Source organism: Perissodus microlepis, chromosome 3, assembly GCF_051167445.1.
Source record: "Perissodus microlepis isolate ML-2025 ecotype Zambia chromosome 3, ASM5116744v1, whole genome shotgun sequence".
NCBI lineage: Eukaryota > Metazoa > Chordata > Actinopteri > Cichliformes > Cichlidae > Perissodus > Perissodus microlepis.
Genome location: NC_140463.1, coordinates 43108015 through 43131831, shown reverse-complemented (window position 1 = coordinate 43131831; position 23817 = coordinate 43108015). Strand labels below are relative to the sequence as shown.

The 23817-nt window shown below is 39.9% G+C and overlaps 4 protein-coding genes across 4 annotated transcripts; all 4 read right to left on the bottom strand.

Annotated features, from left to right (window-relative positions):
• Positions 1-8000: 8000 nt before the first annotated feature.
• LOC146391602 (uncharacterized) lies at positions 8001-8904 on the bottom strand. Its single transcript, XM_084922872.1, has 3 exons — positions 8862-8904; positions 8441-8785; positions 8001-8350 (listed from the first exon to the last, which is right to left on the bottom strand). Exons 1-3 carry the CDS (start codon positions 8902-8904, stop codon positions 8001-8003), a joined length of 738 nt encoding a protein of 245 aa, XP_084778998.1.
• Positions 8905-8984: 80 nt separating this feature from the next.
• Positions 8985-13202, bottom strand: LOC146391601 (uncharacterized). Its single transcript, XM_084922870.1, has 6 exons — positions 13148-13202; positions 12330-13019; positions 11263-11388; positions 11138-11175; positions 10934-11021; positions 8985-9109 (listed from the first exon to the last, which is right to left on the bottom strand). Exons 1-6 carry the CDS (start codon positions 13200-13202, stop codon positions 8985-8987), a joined length of 1122 nt encoding a protein of 373 aa, XP_084778996.1.
• Positions 13203-15678: 2476 nt separating this feature from the next.
• Positions 15679-18055, bottom strand: LOC146391600 (E3 SUMO-protein ligase ZBED1-like). Its single transcript, XM_084924559.1, has 2 exons — positions 16850-18055; positions 15679-16646 (listed from the first exon to the last, which is right to left on the bottom strand). Exons 1-2 carry the CDS (start codon positions 17920-17922, stop codon positions 15995-15997), a joined length of 1725 nt encoding a protein of 574 aa, XP_084780685.1. The 5' UTR covers positions 17923-18055; the 3' UTR covers positions 15679-15994.
• Positions 18056-18131: 76 nt separating this feature from the next.
• LOC146391599 (immunoglobulin kappa light chain-like) lies at positions 18132-20187 on the bottom strand. The gene is made up of 5 exons (XM_084924558.1): positions 20125-20187; positions 19301-20002; positions 19058-19174; positions 18922-18965; positions 18132-18812 (listed from the first exon to the last, which is right to left on the bottom strand). The coding sequence occupies exons 1-5, from the start codon at positions 20180-20182 to the stop codon at positions 18696-18698; spliced, it is 1038 nt and encodes a 345-aa protein (XP_084780684.1). The 5' UTR covers positions 20183-20187; the 3' UTR covers positions 18132-18695.
• Positions 20188-23817: the final 3630 nt, after the last annotated feature.

Below are 23817 nucleotides of genomic sequence, written 5' to 3'. Positions count from 1 at the left end.
CTTTAAAATCTATTTAACATGTACCATGACATGACCAATTATTAATTAATTCATGTTTAAACTTAACTTAGAGTTTTTATATGGGAATATTTGTACTTCTGTTAAATTAAGCTTTTATGTTCCTTTTGTTTAGGAGCAACAGAAAAACAGGAGCACTAGGAGTCCAGAAACAACAAAAACAAAAAAACTAGGCACAAGAGTCAAGGCCAGCTGCGTGAAAAGTGGCAGCACCGACACAGTTCAGGCAGCCGACTGCGTCGAAAGCCACTGTAGCATAGGTGAAGCAGATCCCGACTCAAGCCACATGGAAACCCGCAGCGGTGACACAGGTGTAGATGACGACTGTTTGGAAAGCGACAACAGTGAGACTGTCCAGGGCACTGGACGTGAGGACAGTGGCAGCAGTGATGTTACGTAAATGAAGCAGGTCTGGAGGCTGACCGCGTGAAAACGGTGGTGGCAACACAGTTCAGGAGGCCGCCCATGACGATCCTAAGCCGATGGCCTGGAAAGTGGCCAGCGACGGTGAGGTGCTGGACGTGCATGTGCAGGCTTGTCTGGGCGAGGACGTGGTCATGGCCGTGGGCTCATGGACAGCTTGGCTAACAGCTGGTATGCAGGACCAGACGAGACGGGACCAGAAGAGGCAGGACCAGACGGTAGCATGGTGTTTGCAGGTGGTAGCACGGAAGCCGTGTATGGTGGCGCTCACGGTGGTGCTGATGGCTGGATGGGCTCGCCTGAGCTCCCAGCAGGAACAGAAAACAACTGGGTGGACTCTCCAGAGCCCCCAGTCAACACTGATGGTGGCGTAGAAGTCACGGATGGCTGAACCGACTCCTCAGAGTCCCCAGCAGAGACAGACAGCTGGCACGGCTCTCCAGAGCCTCCAGCCGGAACAAATGGTTGGACAGACTCTTTGGAATCCACAGCAGAGACAGACGGCTGGTGAGGCTCACCAGAGCCCCCAGCGGGAACAGAAACAGGGCCAGCAGACACAGGGCCAGCAGGTGCGGAGACCCCTGGCTGAGACAAAGCAAGGTCAGCAGGTGCAGAGACCCCTGGCTGAGATGAAGCTGGCTGGAGCTGTGCAGGGCATTTGCTCTGCTCAGGCAGTGACAGCAAAATGAAGTCCTCAGCTGGCTGAATAAGCTCAGCAGAGCTTCCAGCAGAGGATGAAGGTGGCTGGAGTGGCTCACCAGAGCCATCAGCGAACACAAGGCGGTGCTGGACTGACTCTCCTGAGCCTCCAGCGAGAACAGGCAGTGGGCCACAAAGTGCAGAGGCCCCTGCCTGAGGCGAAGCAGAGCCAGCAGGTGTGGAGAACCCTCCCTGAGCTGGCGGCTTAGGAGGTGGATGAGCAGAAGACTGAGCTAGCAACTGAACTGATGACTCAGGTTGTAATAGAGTAGATGTCTGAACTGGTAACAGAGCTGTTGATTGACTCTTAGCTGCTCTTCTCCGGGGAACAGGTACAGATACTGGGCTGAAGCAGGGACCAGCAGGACCTCAGCCTCCCTCATGCAAGGAACTGTAACGAGTGCAGGGGAAAGCTGGGCCCGAGCTGCCCTGATAGCAGGAACAGGAGGAGTATGGCGTTATTTTTGTGACTCTATTCTGAGCGCACATAAAAAGATTTTGCAAGCGCAAATTGTAAGAGTGAATTGTTAAATTTTGCCATTACTGTACTTAAATTTGTAAACCTTGTCTTAAACTGCATGTTTAGATATTTTTCTGTTCCTCCACTACACATCTAGGATGGTGGGGGAGGCAATTGTTTAACTGCAGACATTGCATATAAGGTTCTGGGTGTCCTTATTTACTTAGGATGTTTACTTCTTGCCATTTATGGCCTCACTTATGCTTGTATATGGTGGACAGTTAAAGGGGTTAAGCCATATAGAGGGTGAGGGGAGATGACCCTTTTTATGACCAGGGATGTTGTTAAAACAGTTGTAACCAGGAAGTCACACACACACACCCATGCACACACATGCACACACACGCTCGCACATGCACACACAGTGCTTTAACTGTTAGGACACACCATTTATGGTTTTACAATGGGTAGTGCTTGTTTGTCACTGAATAAAAGGCGGCAAGGGGACACTGGGAGTTGGAGTCTTCTGAGGTCGGGTGCAGAATTGCAGCCTAAATCCAGGTTAATATGTTTCATTATTTTATTTCAAAATATACAGGGTGGGCCATTTATATGGATACACCGTAATAAAATGGGAATGGTTGGTGATATTAAAGTCCTGTTTGTGGCACGTTAGTATATGTGAGGGGCAAACTCCTCAGGATGGGTGGTGACCATGGTGGCCATTTAGAAGTCGGCCATCTTGGATACAACTTTTGTTTTTTCAATAGGAAGAGGGCCATGTGACACATCAAACTTATTGGTAATGTCACAAGAAAAAAAATGGTGTGCTTGGTTTCAACGTAACTTTCTTTCATGAGTTATTTACAAGTTTCTCTTTGTTCACAACCATTGACATGTCGAAGAGGTTAACACGTGAGGAGCAGATCGAAATTGTGTTGATATCTGGTGAACGCAGTAACCGGGTCATTGCAGCAGATTTCAATGTAAGACACCCTATGAGACCACCCATCTCCCATGCTACAGTTAGCAAACTGCTTGCTAAGTTTCGTGAAACTGGTTCAGTGTTGGATTTGCCAAAATGTGGATGCGAGAAAACTGTCACTAATGAAGAAACATCAGTGGCTGTCCTAGCTTCATTCAGCAAGAGCCCACAGCGTAGCGCTCGCCGCATGTCACTCGAGAGTGGCATTAGTCGAACATCCCTTCGGCGGATATTAGCTACCCACAAATGGCACCCTTACAAACTCCAGCTACTGCAGCATCTCAACGAGGATGACCCAGATCGGCGCACAGAATTTGCAGAATGGGCAAAAAAAAAATTGGAACAGGACCCTCAGTTCACGCAGAAGATTTTGTTCAGTGATGAGACAAACTTTTATGTGAATGGTGAAGTTAACAAACAAAACCATTGGTCTGACACTAAACCACATTGGATGGATCCCTCCAAGACTGTTGGAACAACAAAAGTGATGGTTTGGTGTGGTATATGGGGTACAACGATAGTGGGTCCATTCTTCATCAATGGAAACCTCAAGGCCACTGGATATTTGAAATTGCTACATGATGATGTGTTTCCCTCTTTATGCACTGAAGCTGGCACGTTCCCTGAGTTTTTCCAGCAAGATGGTGCACCACCACATTATGGGTGCCAGGTCCGAGCATTCCTAGATGAACAGTTTCCTGGAAAGTGGATTGGTCGTCGTGGGCCAGTTGAATGGCCCCCAAGGTCTCCCGATCTGACCCCCTTAGACTTTTATCTTTGTGGTCATCTGAAGGCAATTGTCTATGGTGTGAAGATACGAGATGTGCAGCACCTGAAACTACGGATACTGGATGCCTGTGCTGGCATTTCTCCTGCGGTGCTGCTATCAGTGTGTGAAGAGTGGGAGAAGAGTGCATTGACAATCCAACACAATGGGCAGCACATTGAACACATTTTATAAGTGGTCAGAAACTTGTAAATAACTCATGAAATAATAAAGTTACGTTGAAACCAAGCACACCATTGTTGTTCTTGTGACATTACCAGTAAGTTTGATGTGTCACATGGCCCTCTTCCTATTGAAAAAACAAAAGTTGTATCCAAGATGGCCGACTTCTAAATGGCCACCATGGTCACCAACCATCTTGAGGAGTTTGCCCCCTCACATATACTAATGTGCAACAAACAGGAACAGAGGCAAGGACTTGATACTGAACAGAAGGAACACGGAGTACAGGGACAGGAGTGACATGAGACACGACAAGTAAATGTGTTTTACTTACATAAAGAGCAGAGCAGGAACAAGTTTACAAAGAACACCATCATCTTGTCTTCTTCTTCAATACAGCAGTGCTGCCTTTCTGAACTGCAGCAGCTGACTTCTCAGATTCAACAACGCCAACTTGTCCTACATTTTGCCACATCTGACAGTTCTGATTGGTTCATCACCAGCCTCTTACAGAAAGTGATTTGTTGATTTGCACTGAAAGGAAAAATCCCTTGTGGCCTATTTTGAATTTTACATCATGAAACTGTCAGTTTTGCTTCATACTTTCCAGAACAGCAGAAGACCTCATTTTTATGCATTACACAAATGCCCCCAAAGCTGATAAAGTATGGAGAATAGATTGAGTATAAAAAATACTCACTTGACTGGACCAGTTAGTGATAAGCAATTAATTTAGTGAAACAGAGCATTTGTGCCTATATAGCCACTCCACTTACCCCTTAGTATCGTATAACAGTAAATGTGTTTCAGAACACATGTAATATTTTACACAGTTGAACAGCATCATTATCACATCATAAAATACCTAAAAACATTTTGTGTTATTTACAGATGTGTCCATAACATAGACAACATAGGCACAGGGTTATTTTGTTGGCTTCAGTCTTTTTTTCTGGTGTAAGACTTAAAGTGGTGTTTAAAAGTAAAAGTAAATACTGGATAAATACTTATATTTAAGTTTTTATTGTTTCACAAAAGGTTAGAAATTGAATGTCCACAGTTTAGAGTTTATTTGAAGATGTTTTTTTTTTTTAAATAAGCTTGGCAGAGGCAAAGAAAAAGCAAAAATAGAAAGAATAAAGAAAAGAATAATGAAATAACATCAATTCTTCTTAATTAACTCTGAGCTAATGACGAGTTTGCAGTGAGGTGCAACACATCTTCAGTGCTGGAAGTCCCTATCTCACCACCAACCTCTCTCACTCCAAAAATAAGAACATAGTGCAGATCAATTAAATGCATCACGCTTATATCAGAATATATCAGTTCTCCCTGAGCTGCATCTTCTTAATCTAAATTGTGATGCTGTTGTAGAAGCCTACAGTGTATCCAGAAAGTATACAGCGCTTCACTCGTTCCACATTTTGTCATTACAGCCTTATTCCAAAATTGATTAAATAAAATTATCACCTCAAATTTCTACACACATTACCTCATAAGGACTTGTTGGTGAGGAAGTCTCCCCCCCTCACAACGACCAGACCTCGGCTGATGTGAGGAAAACTCTTCACAGAGTTAACCCAGGGAAAGCTGCTGGTCCAAATAACATCCCTTGGAGAGTACTCCGAGAACACGCAGACCAGCTGACAGATATATTCACTGACATCTTCTACCTCTCCCTGAGCACTGCTGTCGTCCCAACGTGCCTCAAGGCCACCATCGTCATTCCTGTGTCAAAGAAGTCTTCAGTGTCCTGCCTCAATGACTACCTTCCAGTTGCACTCATACCCATCATGATGAAATGCTTCAAGAGTCTCCTCATGAGTCACGTTAAGACCAGGCTGCCACCCACACTGGACCCACTGCAGTTCACCTATTGCCTCAACCGGTCAACAGATGACACCATCGCCACCACCCTACATCTTGCCCTCACCCACCTGGACAATAAAGACACATATGTACAAATGCTGTCCATAGACTTCAGTTCAGCATTCAACACAATCATTCCTCAGCACCTGATTGGAAACCTGAGCCTGCTTGGCCTGAACACCTCCCTCTGCAACTGGATCCTGGACTTTCTGATGGAGAGACCTCAGAGAGTCTGGATCGGTAACAGCATCTCCAACATAGCCACACTGAGCACTGGAGCCTCTCAGGGCTGTGTGCTCAGCCCACTGCTGTTCACTCTGCCGACTCACCACTGTGTAGCAGTGCACAGTTTGAACCACATCATCAATTTTACTGATGACACGACTGTGGTGGGTCTCATCAGCAAGAACGAGTCAGCATACAGAGACGAGGTGAAACCGCTAACAGACTGGTGTAGAGTCAACAACCTGTCTCTAAATGTGGACAAAACAAAGGAGATGACACTCTTCACCCTGCTGTCTTCTGGAAAGAGGCACCAGAGCATTCATGCCCTCACTGCCAGACTGTGAAACAGCTTCTTCCCCCAGGCTACACACACACACGTATCGTTCTGTTCTGTCTGGTGTTGCACTTTTTTTTGTTTTTTGCAATTTTTGCACCTTGCACATTATGTAGTCACGTGTTTATTGTCTGTTATATGCCATTTGTAGCGCCATGGTCTTGGAGGAACGTTGTCTCGTTTCACGGTGTACCACTGCACATGGTTGGAATGACAATAAAACCACTTCACTTGACTTCACTTGACTTGATCACTACCAGCAGCCGTGACTGTCGACATGAGGCAAGTTGGATCCATGCATGCAATGCTGAAAGTCAGTCAACTTTAACAAAAATAAATGAACAGTTAACAGTCTTTAAATTGTTTGATTTTATTGTCTGATCAACTTTTTTAGTATTTCCGCAACGATTTATAATGTTTCACAACATTTTTTGGCACATGGCTGTGTATTGTAGAACATGAATAACACTACAACAGCAAGACGATGCATTTTTAAAATTATCATTGTTTTAGCTTTAGACAGTTCCTTACCTTATCTGATTATAAAATCTGCTTTTAAATATTGTTTTTAAAGGGGTATTTATTCTGTTGACAAAATTCAATTTCCCCCCTTTATTTCCATGCAGTACCTGAGGCAACGTTCTTTAACTAGAAATGAAAAAGCAAAAGTCACATCCTCCAGGATTTCATTGAAAAATTGAATTTTATCTAACAGTGGAGTGAGTGTGATTGTGACAAATGGGACTATTGCTGTGAACCAACAACACGAGGCCCAGAGATCTCAAAGCAAGTAACTCTCAGAAGTGTCTGAATCAACAGTTTATTATAACAGTGACACTAATGGATCATTTCTGGATCATCTCTGTGATGAAGAGAAGCCCCTTTACATCAGCCATTGAAATGAAGAAAACTCAGCACAAAACAACAGCAAAGAGTATTACTGAGTATGGATTATAATATATACGGTCTAACTTACAATACAAAGCACCTTGAAGCATTGTTGTGATTTGGCGCTGTATAAATGGAATCGAATTGAACTGAAAGAGAAGACTTCACAAGGTCACAGATGCAACCTAACAGTTTAATAACACACAATTTATAAACTTAGTGCTTACAGTAAAACAGTGAGATACGCTGCATGAAAAGCTGAAAATGCTTTTTTTAAAGGCATGATATGTGTTAATGATAAAAAAAAGATCTATCATATAGAAATGATAGAAAGAGAGAGAGAGAAAGCGAGTGAAAAAATTTCATCAGCGTGTCAGCTTTCCTCTCACATGCCTCTGTCTTACAGAAAAGATGCTAAAATATAAGTAAAGTCAGTTAACAAGAAACTTTACCCTTAGAACAAAAAAAAACAGAAAAAAAAGAGCAGGCTTCAAATCGACTGAGCAGGATAATGTTAGAAAGACCTAGAGAACAGCCTGAACATTTCAAAGCTGCAGTAATAAGTTCATGTCTAGACATGTGGCATCAAAGTTGTAACGGCTTCAGTTCAGTGTAGCTTCACCCTGGAGTACACACATTCACTCCAGATACCATCTCTCTGTTCATTTGATCTCTTGATTTCGAGGTTTTCTTCACCTCGAACCTGAGAAAAAGTACAATAATGTGCACAAAATCAAAGTTATGAGCCACTAAGGATGGTGTAATGATTATATAAATATTCAACTAAACAGCACATACCTTGGACAGAGGTGAAAGTCCTGAGTTAAACTCTGAAAAGCAGGCAAAGTGATTGATGTTATGCTCAGTGGAACACACAGTATAGAGATCGACAGCATCGGTTACTGTACAGTGGTAGCAGTTTCTCTTACTGATCATGAACACAGCGAAAACCAGATAAACACCCATGATGGTGATGATGATGATGATGCATGACAGGGTTCTGTCACGGACACAAAAACTCTTGTGATCATTGATGTCGTCTGGCAATACAGACAGGAGACATTAGAATTTCATTTGAAATCAACTTCTAATGTATGAATTGAAAAAGCAAGAACACAAGATTTTCTACTGCAAAAAAATCTTAAGTAAATTATACTCCAAAGTTACTTATACCAATCTTGGTCCCATTTCCAAGCAGTATTTGTCCACATGCATTGACGGCACAGTAGTAGACCCCAGCGTCATCCCGGCTACTGACGACAAAGTTGTACTCGCAGGTAGTTCGTCCTCTGTCAGTTCTCTGGGAGATGTTGTTCTTATTGTCAGAGTAATAAATCATCTCTGGAGCAAAATGATCCGAGTTTTTCAGCCACATGAAACTAGTGAGTTCTGCTGTGCATTGAGCAGAGTGAAGAGAACAGCTGAGAGTCACAGAGTCTCCGGACCTCACTGACTTTGATTCTGGCTGCTGGACGACAGAGTCGCTGATTGTCTTTGCACCTTGGAAAACAAACCATTTGGACTGTGATTATTAGCATTGTGTTCACATTCAGTTGAAATTATGTGAAATGCAAACATGTCCAAACATACCTGTCAACATCAGAAATGTTCCTGACCCAAACTGAACCTCACTTATGTGTAAGACTCCACAGAAGTATGTTCCAACATCTTCCCATGATGTTTTATTTATGGTCAGATGATTGTTAGTCATGTCAAATTTAACTGAAGAACGGTTAACAAATTCATCACTGAACTCTCTCACATTATAGTAAGAATCAGCTTTAACCACCAGCTGTAGTTTCCTCCCTGTAGTCACCTTGTACCACACGGTTTTCGTTGATGCGCTCTTTATGAAGCATTTAATTGTAGCTGAGTCGCCAAGCTTCACTGTTTTCAAAGATTCAGGCTGAGAGACTTCACTTAACTGTGCTGCACCTGAAATAATTCAGACAGACTCAGTTTCACACAAATGAAGATCAAAAGTTTACACAAGTAAATTTGTTTTACTTACATAAAGAGCAGAGCAGGAAAACATTCACAAAGAACATCTTCATCTTGTCTCCTTCTTCAGTACAGCAGTCCACACCTAATGAAGCAGCAGTATACTTCTCAGATTTAAAAACGCCAGCTTGTCCTACATTTTGCCACATCTGACAGGTCTGATTGGTTCATCACCATCACACTGCAGAACATGATTGGCTCTGTCGAGTAACGTGGCGTAGCGAAAGATTGAGGCCTGGCCGCCCCCTGCCATCAAAGCTGAGGGGGTAAAAGGACTTGACATTCAGCCTTATTTGTTAAAAATGTGTTAATAAAGTTTAGAGTGGTAAAACAGAGCTTTTTCCTATAGTTTGGTCATCATCTTCATTTGTAAACAAAGACAAATATAAAAAAATGTAAGTGATCAGTATGCAGAGAAATCCAGTTTGCGTTTAAGAAATGTCTGTTCTAATCTTTAGAGCTTTGTGTGTAGACATGAGCCATAATCAACCTTTTGTGTGTTGGACTGAGAAGATAAGGACTGTGTCACCAACCCATCATTATACTTTTGAACAACAAAAACAATGTTAAATGTTGTAAACGTCAAACACTGAATGATGGTTCATTGTCATTGTGCTGACAGTTAAATGTGCTCAATACTAATCAGAAAATAATCAGTTAACGTTAATTATGTTTAAGTTGACAATTTTAATATTGTGAAAAAAAATAATGACTTTAAAGACAGGTGTAATCCAGGCTGTGCTGAAAACCTATGTAGAAAAAGTGTGTGTGTGTGTGTGTGTGTGTGAGAGAGAGAGAGAGAGAGAGAGAGAAACTAAATGAGAGTGCACACAGGACACTCTGATCTCTGAATGTCTCACAGTTGAAGTGCATGACTTAGTAAAAAAGATTGTATTGAGTAAATTGTGACAGAGAAAAACAGTTTGCAAGAGAAAAAGTATTCAGATTAAAAGGGTTCATGCTAAAGTGAATGTAAAGAATGGAAAGTGAAGCTTATTCAGATATGATTGAATGTTCAAATGTAACAGAATTGTCTTTGATCAAAGAGAGAAATAGAGAGAGAATGATAACGTGTGGCTGAGGATCAGTTGACCTGGTTGATTGAGTAGATATTAGAGAGAGAGAGAGAGAGATGGGGCGAGTGGGCACTTGACAAAGTGTAAACTGGGATGTATGGAGGTGTTTTGGGTCTGTTCCCAGGAGTCCTGTAACATTAACAGTTTAGATCATTGGATCTCAGAATTCCAGCAGAGACGCATAGAGGGAGAGGACTGCCCATATTCAGTCATTCATAAAAACAAAGCAAATCCAGGCATATTTTGAATATTCTTCCTGAGCTAATTACATACTTCAGCTGTAGTTTGTGGCTACACGCATTCAGTGATGTGATAAAGCATTTGTCCCCTTCCTGATTTCCTGTTTTTTTGAATGTTTGTCACACTTAATGTTTTAGATCATCAAACACATTTAAATATTAGACAAAGATAACACATATAAACAAACAAGGGAGTTTCCAAATGAAGGTGTTTACTATTAAGAAGAAAAAACCTACATGGCCCTGTGTGAAAAAGTGTTCACCCTGTAAAGCCTAATAACTGGCTGGGCCACGCTTAGCAACAACAACAACTGCAGTCAAGCGTTTGAGGGCAATGCGTCTTTTACAGTGCGGTGGAAGGGAAGGGGGCGGGCACTTCAAACCACTGTATTCACGCTCCACTCATACTCACGTCTGATCTCAACACACAAACGTCAGAATATTCAAAATATTTTTATTATTTTTGGTTGAGAGGGGGGAGGGACTAAAATTCACGATGCAAAAAAAAAGTGATCATTATTATCATGATATTAAAATACAAATACACATAATTCTTTTATGTACATAACAGACACTTTTAATAGTCTGAAACACAAATGTCATTATTGTCCATGTTAAATTGTGTTGTGAGGAAATGAATGAAATAGTAACACGTCTTTTATAAGGGAAGTCATGCTTCAAAGAGAACCTCACAAGGTCCTGTGTTTATACACAGAGACCAAAAGCCTGTCCACTTTACTGCTTTACACTAGAATAGACACATTTACTCCAGGTGTTGTCCATCTGCATTTCTGATCTGTTCATCTTCATGTCCCTCAAAGGTTTGAAATAGAGGTAGCCTCCTTCTTGGTCACCCTGGGGATGAGAAATAGTACAACAGCTGAGTCACTTTCACATTTATTAAAAAAACACAAACAAACATGGATGGAATGTAAAACTGTGCTTTTTCTTTCAAAAGAAAATGCACTTACATTTGCTTTGAAAACGGGGGAGTTTTTTGCTGGAGAATCTGGAAAACAGAAAACTGTGTTAATATAATGTCATATTCACCGGAGGATTAAAAACAAACAAACATAAGAAATACTAAACCACTTGCCTGTGTATGTGCTGCTGTTTTTCTTTCTCGTCATGCACATTAAGGAAGCCAGTAAAACACTCAGGACGCTGGTGAAAGCTGAAACCCCCCTCCAGAAATACAACAAGAGAAGAGTGTCCCCTTCATCTACAGAGATAGTAACCCAACAAATAAAGTTAAAACACAGATGTTGTCTTGTCAGTAAAACTGGCTTGGTTGGTAAATAGACTGATGCTTATAGAGCACTTTTGTACTCTCCAGGAGCACTCTACACAACATGCCTCATACAGATAAGCCCTTTTTTTCTATGTTTAAGTGTTTTCAAATTTCTGTAACACACTCACTCATTGACGCATCAGAGAGCAATTTGGGGTTAGTGTGTTACATGTAGACTGAAGCAGCCAGGGATTGAACCACTCATACACCCACCTCATACAACACAAACTGTGCCATAGACAAACAGATGTCGACCATGTCTGTTAATACTGATGACACTATTTTTTTTATTATGGGTCAAGGTCTGCTACAAGTAGCGGACAGAGATTAACAATACTGCGTGGACATTTTTAAATTTATTTATTGTTAAACAATTCTACCTAATAACATGCGACCATTTAAATATACCATTTGATAGCGTGCTGGATAATAAGCATATTTGTCTGTACTGTTAAAAAGACTGTCTCCCTCCTTATATCAGTATTATAACAGTGTTGTCTAGCCTTATTTGTGTCTTAATCAGTTCAGTTATAAAGCAAAAGGTCATTAAGCTAGGCACCTAATATGTATTTACTTGTAAATGTCGGAACAATATGTTTAAAGGTTTTCCCATGATTATTTTTATGTTGGCTGGAAAGAAAATATTTTTATTTTTCGCTGTTAGTGCAGCTTAGTGCAAGTTACTGCAACTTCTGCATGAATGTCCATTTCATGCTTTGGAAAGGCAAAGTGGGAAATGCTTTAAAAAGCAAAAGGTCATTAAGATAAGCAGCTAATATGTATTTACATGGTGGACTGGCCTGCCTTTACACTCTTTGACATGATAGTGAGTTGCTTATTCAGATAATAGAACCTTTCCCAAAATTACTTACCCTCAACATTCAGCTTGGTCCCATTACCAAACAGTAAGCGTCCACATAAAGCAACAGCGCAGTAGTAGGACCCAACATGAGAGACATTCAAGTTCTTCATTGGCAGGCTGTACACACAGGTGTGTGCTTGTGCCTGTGATTTCTTCTTACACTCATCATTCCTGCCTCCATGGGTGTATATGAGCCCTGGATGAGAGTCTTCGGAGTCTTTGAACCAGTAAACCTTGTGGTCTTCATCACAGGTCCCAGTGTGGACTGTACAGTTCAGAGTCACAGAGCCTCCTGGCTGGATGGTCTCAGATAGTGATTGTAGGACAAAAGTCTGGATGTCCAAACTGGAACCTTTTACATTGAGATATGTTTCTTTTGTAAACTCTAAAATAAAAGTAAAGCTTGTTGCGCAGTAGTAAGTAGCTGAATCTGAGACACGCAGATCTGTTATTTTCAAGTGATTTTTACTGATGCCAGTAACTAACGTAAAGCGTGGATTACTTTTGAATTCATTATAAAATATGCCATTTCCCTCATATCTATAGTAGGTAGAGATGAGCCTTGGTTTTTGTCCCAGAGTTTGTTTGTACCAGTAAAGTCTTGCAGCTTCACCTTTGTAGGAACAGTGCAGAGTTACTTCGTCACCAACATCAGCTGAAACAAAATCAGCCTCTTGATGAAGAGATGAGTGCAGTTCAGCTGGCTGAGCTGAAACAAGATACAAGACAACGCACACACATTTCTTTCATTGCATATATATTTAGTGCAGTGGACATCTGAAACCTAATTGAGAAATGACATCTCAAAACAGCAAAATTAGAACTCACCTATTATTCCTACGCACACACGTATCAGATAAACTACAAATATTAAATGTGTCATTATGGTAAAATAATTTTTCTGCTCTTCAAAGAGGAAATTTCATGTGACTGGCCAACCACAGAATATGTGTAATGTCCCGTAAAGGAAACATGCTCATCGCTGTCATGTTTAGCGCTTGAAAAATGAAAAACCACAGACATCCTTGGTTGTGCAACGTTGTGGACGTAAAATGGGTCGTGCTTTCTTTGAAGATTTGCTTCATTTTCCATTTAGAGAAAGAAAACTACGACGCTCATCTGGTTAGCTTTGTTTCAGATGTGACACTGTGCGGCACTAACATTAAAGTGGTCCTGTCATTACTAATTTAAAACTCAACTCTATTTATCTTCTATTCTTTGACTCACATAAAACAGTTGGTTATTTTGACCACCTGGGATTAGTTTAAAAAAGTTGGGGCGCTGCCGTGGTTTAAACTCGGCCTCCCTATTGGTCTTTCTTCCCGTGCCTAACTCATACTTTGCCTTCTGCAGCAGGCTTCTCCCTGTAATGATAAGAGCATTAAAATAACACAAACACACCACATGTTTTCCTCTAGGTTATCCTCACACCTTAAAGTTTTTGTGCCTTGCTGCGTCAAGACACCATCACCCTATATTCGTGGTGATGGTGGGGAGGCTGTCAGACAAAGCTGTGTAAAAGGTATAGCCACGTTGCTCGGTGATAGCATAATAGCCTGTTTTAGCTAGCTGAAATGTATTGTTTGGGGGCAAATACGATAGTGTTAAAAAATGCTTATATATGAATATTCAGTCAAATACACCTAAAACTATGTTGAGATCGTGAAATGTTGGCATAGAACTATGGCGCAACTCGAAGCCTGAAAACGTCCCACAAAAACTGAGCAAACAGGTTTTTTTTAACCTTTTTTTTTTTAAACTGTGTTGCAATTAATTACTGCACAACTAATTTTGACTGCATCTCCACACAGGATGTGCTTACGAAGATGGAATATGGGGGCGAGCAGAAGTACGTTAAAGTTCCACAAAGTGATGAATGGAGGACATGCATATTGTATGGAAGAAAAGAGTAATGAACATGCTGTTATTTGCATTGACCAGCGCACCTATGTCAGACCCTTTGATAAACAATATTCCAATTAGAGCATGTACACTGTTCCATGTTTTAGAAAATGATTGAAAATTGCAGTTCACAGTTCAAAATAAATGTTTTTCAGAAAAACATTGGCTCTTTTTAATAAATGTGTATTTCCCAAGGAATTTCTGAAAGTTCAGAAGAGTAAAATTTAAACCTTTTATTAATTAGAAGATAACTCTTATGTAGTTAAAATAAAATACTCTGTGAGACTTAATATCTAAACTCTTAACATCTAGTTAGCATTAATAAGTGTTAAATTATCAACTCCAGACAGATTTGGTATTTAACACTAAACCTGAGTTAAGATACCAACTCTCCAAAAAGAGTTAAATTCACACTCTTTGGTGTTGGCCCATATAGACACTTTAATAGTGTTGAAATCAAATCTGACAGTGTTAATTTGTGTATGCTGGATTTGCTGTGTACCAGGTACTTTTTTAGTACATGCTCGCCCGGGGTTTCCAAGAGTCTGACTAAAAGCCACAGACTGAGCAGCATTTATATTGTTGCCTCAACAGTTACCTTTGTGGTAGTGTTCCCGTCGCATATTAATTACGACGCTGGACTTGGTAATCTAGAGCAGAATGATCAAAATTTGACAGTTTCAGGCCTGAGCAGAAGAGCCGAGGAGGTGAAGCTGTCGACTGAGGCAGAACAGTGTGCATTGCAGAGGAGAAGCTGCCGGGTTAATAGTCAGGCAGATGTGGATGAGATGATAAACTCTGACTGTTGTAGTTTTATAATAATCATTTAACATTTTAAAACCAGCTGTAAGGTCAGTTTTAAAATAAAGCCAAGATAGTTGCAAATAAAGATGGTATAAAAACAGAACATTTATTGTGAAACAAATTCCACACATTATTCAAAATCAATTTTGAACTTTTCATAATGTTCTTCTGTAAAAATAACATCTTCAGATGTTGGTATACCGTTTATTTATTCTATTCTAATTTTAATTTTACGATCTATAATAGAATGATCAAAATCAGTGATAAAACTAACAAAACCTCCAAATACTTAAGTACTTTTTTTGTCAAATATTATTATACTCATACTTATACAAATGTTATCATTATTATTAGGGCTGTCAAATGATTAAAATTTTTAATCAGATTAATCACAGCCTAAAAATTAATTAATCATGATTAATCGCAACTCGAAACATGACCAAAATGTGTGCAAACATACGGACAGATAGCGTATTTTTACACACTTGTTAGTGTTATTTAATGCTAAGACCACGCTGAGTGGCCTGCGTTCACTCAGCGTGGTCTGACGTAGGCTGGGTGTTGTGCTGGAAGCGAATTAATCACAGCCTAAAAATTTATTAATCGCAACTCGAAATATATGTGTATATATGTGTAAAAATCGGGACAGATAGTGGTTTTTAACACACTTGTTTGTTTTATTTATTATTAATTGTGAGTACAAGCAGTACAAGCAGAACAGGGCTTCAAATAATTGTGAGGGATTTTTACTGAATGTTTTCCACCCGTTTAAATCTAGCACATTGTTTTATCCATATACATCTTCAAGTTCACAGAACATAGGCCTAATTCAACAGGCAAAATAGAAAAAATCTCCAATCATCCTTTTGGGTAAGGTAGATTAGTCCAAAAAAATATGAACAACAGTGAAAAGTATTGTTTAAATCACATTCAACCATAGAACAAGCTCTAAACACACGGTCCTCTGGTCTACTCATCCTTCAGCCAGTTGCTGAGACAAACCAACTTGTCCACGTTCTCTGAGTGCAGAGCAGACCTCTTCTTGTTCACAATGTGCCCTGCTACAGAGAACAGCCTCTCACAGGGCACTGTGGAGGCAGGAGTGGCCAGGTATCTGCGAGCAAGGCGGGCCAGCTGGCTGTGGGCTCCTGCATGAGCTGCCCACCACTGTAAGGGACAGTCCTCTAAGGCAGTGCAGGGCTCTGCTCTGTAGCGCTGTATGGCTCTGTCCTGCTGTACCTCCTCCTCTGACTCAGAGTCAGAGTCCATCTGCAGCAGGCTCAGCCTCTTCTTGGCTGGACCTTCTTCTGCAGTGTGTGATCTTCTAGGAGAGTCTTCATGCAGCATGCCTGCCAGTGTGGTCCACACTGCTTCTCTGTCAGTCTTGGGCACACTGCGTAGGTCTTTAAAACGTGGGTCCAGTGCAGTTGCGATCTGGAGCCATGCATAGTTGGTATGTTCCTGGCGGGAAGCAAGGTCTTCCTTAAACTTCTCTTTAAACCTCACCACATATGGAGGGTCCTCATCAGTTACTTCCATGACACGGCGCAGGTGGCAGAAGGCTGGTAGAACTACAGAGCAGGAGACGTAGGCCTCTCCTCCCAGCAGTTCAGTCACATATCTGCAGTGGAATACACACACACACACACACACAGATAAGACAGCAAATTAAAAAAAGCTTTTTAATACTAGGTAATATTAATAAAATATTTGATTTCATTTATTTTTTAAATAAGACATTTTCATAATAACAAAACTGATTTAAGATGTATGTTTGATACATTTAATCTAACCCTACAATTATGGTCACAATGACAGGCTCACCTGCAGGGCTCTAGAAGTGTCTCCAGTCTCTGGAGTTTGTCCCCCTCTGGAGGCGTCAGGAGGACAAGTTTATGCTTTTGTTTATCCAGAGTCGCGGTTACTGCAGTTTGGTTGCGGATCAAGCGCTTCACCATCTCCAGCGTGGAGTTCCAGCGCGTAGGCACGTCCTGGGCCAACGGCTCCTGCTTGCGCCCCAGTGACACCTGCTCTGCGTTCAGCTCTGCTGTGTTTGCTGGGCTGTGCTTAAAATGGCCAACAATTTTGCGGCATTTGGCCAGCGCAGTGACAAAGCCACTGTCTGCGAGACTCACTGTGATGCATCTCTGTAGAATGTGCGCGGTACACGGCATGTGATTGAATGGCATGATGCAAGCCGCGGCGATCATATTGCGCGCACTGTCCGTGCCTACTGTTGTCACCTTCTCCTCAATTCTCCACCTGCGAGCAACAGTCTGGAACTGCTCTGCACAAGCCTCCGCAAAGTGCCGCTCTTCCGTTTTCATTATAGTCAGCGCAAAGGATGTCAGACCCCAGGCTTCAGTGATTAAATGCGCAGTAACTCCCAGGTAATTGTCATTACTCAATGATGTCCAGTGGTCTCCTGTCAGAGCCACGCATTCTGTGTGAACTAAAGCCTCTTCTTTTTTCTTTTTCTCCGTTTCATACAGTTCGTGGATTCGAATTGTTATTGTGCTTCTCGCTGGGGGCTTGTAGGACGCGTCCTGAGATGCAACCTTTAAAACATCCGCAAAGCCCTTGTCCTCCACAATGCTTAGCGGTCTACAGTCCTTTGCTATCCATTTGGCTATATTGTCGGTCAGTTTGTCCAAAGAAGACTTACCGAGTGGCCTGCGTTCACTAAGAGTGGTCTGACGCAGGCCGGGTGAAGCTGCTGCCCCGACAAACGCGTGTTTGGCATTAAGGTGGTATTTTAAGGTCGAATTTGAACGGTGAAATTGAAACTCTTTACTACAGTGAGTGCAAATTACAACGCGTTTGTTTATTGTCCCATCTATGTTCTTCTTGTATTTAAATTCCCCATCCAGAAGGCCATCCTGTTCCTGCTTCTCCATTTTCAGTGGCGCGGTAAACAAATCAAGTGGAATTATGGGAGCGACTTATCTGCGTGTTGCGCTAAATAGTTAAATATTCTAACGTAATTAATTCCAAAATTTAATTATCGCAATTAACGCGTTAATTTCGACAGCTATAATTATTATTATAAATAAGTATAAAACTTGTGGAAATTAACAACTTAACTTAGAAATGTTGGTTGCTCAGATCGACACTTTAATAGAAACTGTTTGTCTTTGACATGAACTGTAATGATATTCTGTACAACTTGATACAACTCTAACTGAACACTCAAAGCACTTTATACAACTTGCCTTATTCACACATTTACACAATGTAAATGCTTTCTATTTAACATTCACACACATTCATACTTCAGTGTGAATGCATTGGGGAGCAACTTGGCGTTAGTATCTTGCCCAAGATTATTTGTTACATATATTTATGTATGTAGCAAATACTGGATATTGACATAACAAATTTCATCTTAAAATGATACAGTTTTAGTATGTCAATAATTTATCAGCCAATTAGGAAATATAGACTCTGTGAATAAAAAAAACAAGCATTTAATGTTCGGACATTCAGCAAATACTGCGATGTTATAATCAACTTTTCAGTTGAAAAGATAATTTATATTAGCAATAAATGAGAAAAAGAAGAGAAATACAGCAACCAATGTACTTTTAAACTAGTCATATTTGAGACAAAATTACACATGATACTGCTAAGCTTAAGCCCTATTACACAGAAGTAAACATGTAAAGGGTTATTATTTGATACTAGAATATAGACATTTATCCTCTGGATTCTCTCTTTTTCTTGTAGATCTGCTGGTCTTTTTTACCCTCAAAGCAGCATAATGAAGGGTTTCTTCAGGTTCACAATTCTGATAATGAAATAAATCCACAAATCACAATATGGCACATGGTATAAAATTTTAAAAATGACAGATATTTGTCATAATAACAAAATGATTTAGAATTGTATTATTCTACCTCTGTGTTTGTTATAGAGGAAGCTGAAAATCTTGCATTAGATCCTGAAACAAACACACACACAGACAAACAAATCATATTTCAACCATACTGGATGGTAATTTTATATAAATAGTATATGAACAGCAACATTTACCTGTACACTGCCGTTTGCTTATACCATAAATTAAGAAAGCCAGTATAAAGATCAGGATTGTGGTGAATGCCAAGGCAGCAATTAAGAAATACACAGAGAGAAGAAAAGTCTCCTGAGCTGCAGTAACAAATATGACAATAAGATATTATGTTAGCAGCTTTTCCAATTTGTAATAACATTTTAATTGTAAAGTACACAGAACTATTTATCAGTAGATAAAATGTTTGCTAAGCTTCTACTCACACCCATAGTCCAGCTTGGTCCCGTTTCCAAAAAGCATGGATCCACATGAGGCAACAGCACAGTAGTAGATCCCAACATGAGAAACATCCAGGTTCTTCATTGGCAGGCTGTACACACAAGTGTTTGTGTGTGTCTTTGGTTCCCTCTCACACTCATCATTCCTGCCTCCATGGCTGTAAATGAGTCCTGAATGAGACTCTTCAGAGTCTCTGAACCAGTAAACACTGTGTTCTTCATCACAGGTCCCAGTGTGTACTGTACAGTTCAGAGTCACAGAGCCTCCTGGTTGGATGGTCTTAGATGCAGACTGCTGAATTAAAGGCCGGCTGTTCAAACCTGAACCTTTAACACTCACAGTGATTCCTTCTGCAAATTCAAAACTTACCGAAAAGCTACTCGCGCAGAAATAGGTAGCTGAGTCCAAAACCTGCAGATCTGTGATCGTCAAATGATTTTGAGCTTTTTCAGTAGACAGTGTGAAGCGTGGATTGTTCTCACATTCATCATAGAAAGTGCCATTTTTATCATACAAATAGAAGCTAGAAATGAGCATTGGCTTCTCTCCCAGTGTTTGCTTATACCAGTAAAACCTTGCTACCACTTCACCTTCATAGAAACACTGCAAAGTTACACTCTCCCCGACATTAGTGGATATAAAAACTCTGTCTTGACGAACAGACGAGAGTTGATGACTCTTCTGAGCTGAAATGATAGAAGGAAAAAAACAAAACAAAGACAACTGATTTAAAAAAAGTAGAACTCATGTCACTGAGTGACCTTAATCTCTAAAAGATAAAAGTTACTGAGGAAAAAACACAACTCACCCATTTCCCCAAAGAACAACAGCATCAAATAGAAAACAGATGGTGGAGATATCATCATGTTCAAATCCGTGACTTGAATGGAAAGAATCTTTCTGTTCATAGTGTCTTCAGGGGCAAGACTGTATTTGATTGGCTGATTTAAAGTCACACTGTATGCAAGGAAACAGCTTCACATTCACAGCATAGTGTCAAAACATGATGAGAGATTCACATGGAGGACAAAGTGGCTCTTGAACTTTCCACTGAACTTCAAGTTATTGAAATTTAACTGACCACTCAGTCTTACTCGGATTGCACTTCACAGATCTCACTGATCTAAATATTATTTTTTAATATCTAGTCTAGTACAGGAAAATGTAGCAACATCAACTTAGTGTAAGTGTTGTTGTTTGTACAACAAATAGCTCAGGAAACTGCTGGCAGTACCAATTTCCTTCGCCACTGCCTAAACTTATAATCTTTACCCTTTTCTGTGTGCATGTTCTTACATGTTGTTATTGACATTTTTTTGAAACTAGTTCAAATCAAGAGAGGAGGTTCATTGAAAAAAAAAATGCATATTAAACAAAAAACACCTTGGATCAAATAAGAGCATAAGGAAACTTTGAGATAAGCATGTCTGAAGTGGCTTTGGATTTGCAGTAGTGGCTAATAATAATGTATTTCTATCACCATCTTTACTATATAAGAAAGTGATCAATTCGCCACTCTTACATGTAACCAAGGAAGTGTACAGTTTCTTTATTGTATTCATAAGTAAACTGAAGGTTATTTTTAAATGCATTTAAGAGATTTACAATTTTTTTCAGTTCTTAATTTCCTTGAAAAAATGCAAAATATTTCACGCTTTAACCTGCAATATTTTGTGTATCTTAAAACCTACTTATTTTTAACAGGGTTAAAAATAAATCCATACTGGTTCCAGCAATATAAATCATATTTATCCACAGTTATTCATGATGACCAATTTTATCAATGTTTTTTTTTCCGATGTTTGATGCATTTGTCAAATATTATATTAATTGACATCACTCTAAAACAGTGAGTATAGTACTCCTAGATGTTAGGAGATGAGTCAAAGAAAGAAATCAACATGAGGAACTGAAGAAGTGCCATTTGGGAAATATCACTGTATGATCCTGTGGTTTTTTCTTTGTGCTATTTACTACACTGTAAAAAAAAAGTAATATGAAAGTACTTTACTGTGTATTTTACAGTTTTGTACTGTTTTTCTAGAATATCATTAAAATTACATAAAGAGACTGTGATTTTACATTTCAAATGTAAATTAACATAAAATCACTGTAAATGTAATAAAACAAAATTTTCTTGTTTTTTAAATGTATCTGTCTGTACATATGCATATTTACATTGTTAAAATACATTCACGAATGTATCATAATTTCACAAATATTTGTCCGTTATTTCAAAGATTGAACTGTTAAATTCAAATGTAATGCTATGGAAAAATATATAACATGATTCTAACTGATGATTACATGATTGTAACTTTTTTTACATCAAATAATAATTATTATCATTGTCATTTAGGGCGATCGTGGCTCAAGAGTTGGCAGTTCGCCTTGTAATCAGAAGGTTGCCGTTTTGAGCCCCGGCTCGGACCCTCTCGGTTGTTGTGTCCTTGGTCAAGACACTTCACCTACCACCTACTAGTGATGGCCAGAGGGGCCAATGGTGCGATATGGCAGCCTCGCCTCTGTCAGTCTGTCCCAGAGCATGCAATCCATTATTATTTAAACCAACTGTTATCTGTATATTTCTGTACATTTAAGTATTATTATTCATATTGCCGCATTCATTGACCTTGTTTATAGGTAATTTCATTGTTTAATCGCGTTAAAATGTTCCTAATTTAATGTTTAAAAGCACTTGAAAAAAGCAAAATCCCATGTAAAATTAGGGCAACAAACTGTATTGTCATTACTGAAAATAACCGTATTTTTATGAGAAAGTTATTTTCTGTTATTTTATGGTATTATTTTGGCGCCCCAGCTGCCGGAATATTACTGTTTTTTTAGGATTTTTTTTTACAGTGTAGTGTAGATCTGCAGAACCAGCACCCCAATGCAACATGCCTGTGTCGGCTCTCTGTTTAAAACATCCCATCCTCTGACCCTATGAGTACTAGCCAAGGCAATGCAGAGTTCAGATGGAACTGGTGTGGGTGAGAGGACTCGCCCAGTTCTCACTGCCTAGAAGTCCAGGTGTGTCTTCCCCGTTTCATCTGATAAGCCACACCCGTTAGCAGGAACTCCCCTCTCAGTCGTGGTCCTTGGAATTTCTGGGCTGATTTTAGAGGCCTGGATTTGTATGGCTATGGGACTGTTATTTTTAAAGGGCTGGTGTAGGATTCATAAGATTCATATTTTTACTTTTACTTGGAGCAAGCTTGGAGAAGAGAGCACTAGAGATGTGTTTTATCTCATCGTTCAATGTTAAACAAAATAATCTGACAGGAAAGCAGGACTTTGTGGATATTCAGCCCCTCAGGAATACAGTGGGATCCCAAATCTTCACGTAGTTGGGAAAAGCTGCGAGAAGCTTGGGAAGCTGCAATCCACCATGTAAGCAATTAAAGTACAAATTCTTCTCAGAATTACAATCCAAAACACCAATGATGATGATGATGAGCAGAGCCAAAGTCCAATTTGGAAATCCACCATCTGGGCAGCGAATGATCCCACAGGCATCTCTGCTGGAATTTCCAACTGCTCATCTTACGGAAGGCGCAGGGAACCGTTCAAGAATGTCTATGGGTGCTTTAATGTATGCTCTGTCAAGAGCCCACACACCTCTCCCCCTTATCTAGACAGACAATCACGTTGTTTACATGAAATCTTCTGGTGTCCAGCCAAACCCTATCATTCTCTCTCTCTATATATATATATATATTTCCCCACATACATGTTTTAAAACAAAGTTTAAATTTGAAAATCGTTTCATCCCTTTTTTCATCACTACTTCAATTAGATTTGTCTTTAGCACATTCTCACATGAACATTCATTTTAGCATAATTCCTTTTCAACTAAATCACAGAGGAATTCATTCTTTTACGTTTTCTCCTTACAACTCTGTGTTTGACAATCACAATTTGCAATTTACCAATTCACCTGATAGTATTAAGCATAATTAACCATCAGCCAGGTCACATATAAATCACAAAACTGTGTTTAACCATTACAATATTTAACACTGATTTTCTAGTTCAAAATAATGCAAGATAATCATTCTGACCGAGCACTACAGACACTAATCTACTAAGGTCAAAACACACAGAAAATCCAGACATTAGAGCAGGAATTGTCTCTACTCCAGCTACATTTCTCATTTAAGAAATCTGGGAGGGGGGGGGGGGACTTCAACCTCTCTTGATGCCACCTTTGATTTGTATTCAAAGTGTAGTCGCCTTCACTGTTCAGGGTCATTTACCTTGTTGTAGTAAAGCTGTCCCTCTGCAGCATGAAATAATTGTGTACATGGGAAAATGACAGTTTGTGCTTTAGATTATAAGGAGGAAAAAAAAGATTTCTAAAAACTGTGTTGATATGTAATACACAACATAACACACAAAAAGAAAGACGGCATGGTGCAAGATGTTCTATGCTGCATTTGAACTCACAACTATCAACATACAAGAGAGAACAGAGTGTGTCAAATCTGCCATTAAGCCA

Coding starts and splice junctions, on each gene's coding strand:
- LOC146391602 (XM_084922872.1), bottom strand. CDS start 8,904: ATGAAGATGTTCTTTGTGAATGTTTTCCTGCTCTGCTCTTTAT. Junction 8,786..8,861: donor TTTCCTGCTCTGCTCTTTAT/GTAAGTAAAACA, acceptor GAATTATTTCAG/GTGCAGCACAGTTAAGTGAA. Junction 8,351..8,440: donor AACATTTCTGATGTTGACAG/GTATGTTTGGAC, acceptor TTGTTTTCCAAG/GTGCAAAGACAATCAGCGAC.
- LOC146391601 (XM_084922870.1), bottom strand. CDS start 13,202: ATGACACATTTAATATTTGTAGTTTATCTGATACGTGTGTGCGTAGGA. Junction 13,020..13,147: donor TGTGTGCGTAGGAATAATAG/GTGAGTTCTAAT, acceptor CAGCTCAGCCAG/CTGAACTGCACTCATCTCTT. Junction 9,110..10,933: donor GCAGATGGACAACACCTGGA/GTAAATGTGTCT, acceptor TTACCCCCTCAG/CTTTGATGGCAGGGGGCGGC.
- LOC146391600 (XM_084924559.1), bottom strand. CDS start 17,922: ATGGAGAAGCAGGAACAGGATGGCCTTCTGGATGGGGAATTTAAATAC. Junction 16,647..16,849: donor ACACTTCTAGAGCCCTGCAG/GTGAGCCTGTCA, acceptor ATTCCACTGCAG/ATATGTGACTGAACTGCTGG.
- LOC146391599 (XM_084924558.1), bottom strand. CDS start 20,182: ATGATGATATCTCCACCATCTGTTTTCTATTTGATGCTGTTGTTCTTT. Junction 18,966..19,057: donor AAGCAAACGGCAGTGTACAG/GTAAATGTTGCT, acceptor TGTTTGTTTCAG/GATCTAATGCAAGATTTTCA. Junction 18,813..18,921: donor CCTCTATAACAAACACAGAG/GTAGAATAATAC, acceptor TTTCATTATCAG/AATTGTGAACCTGAAGAAAC.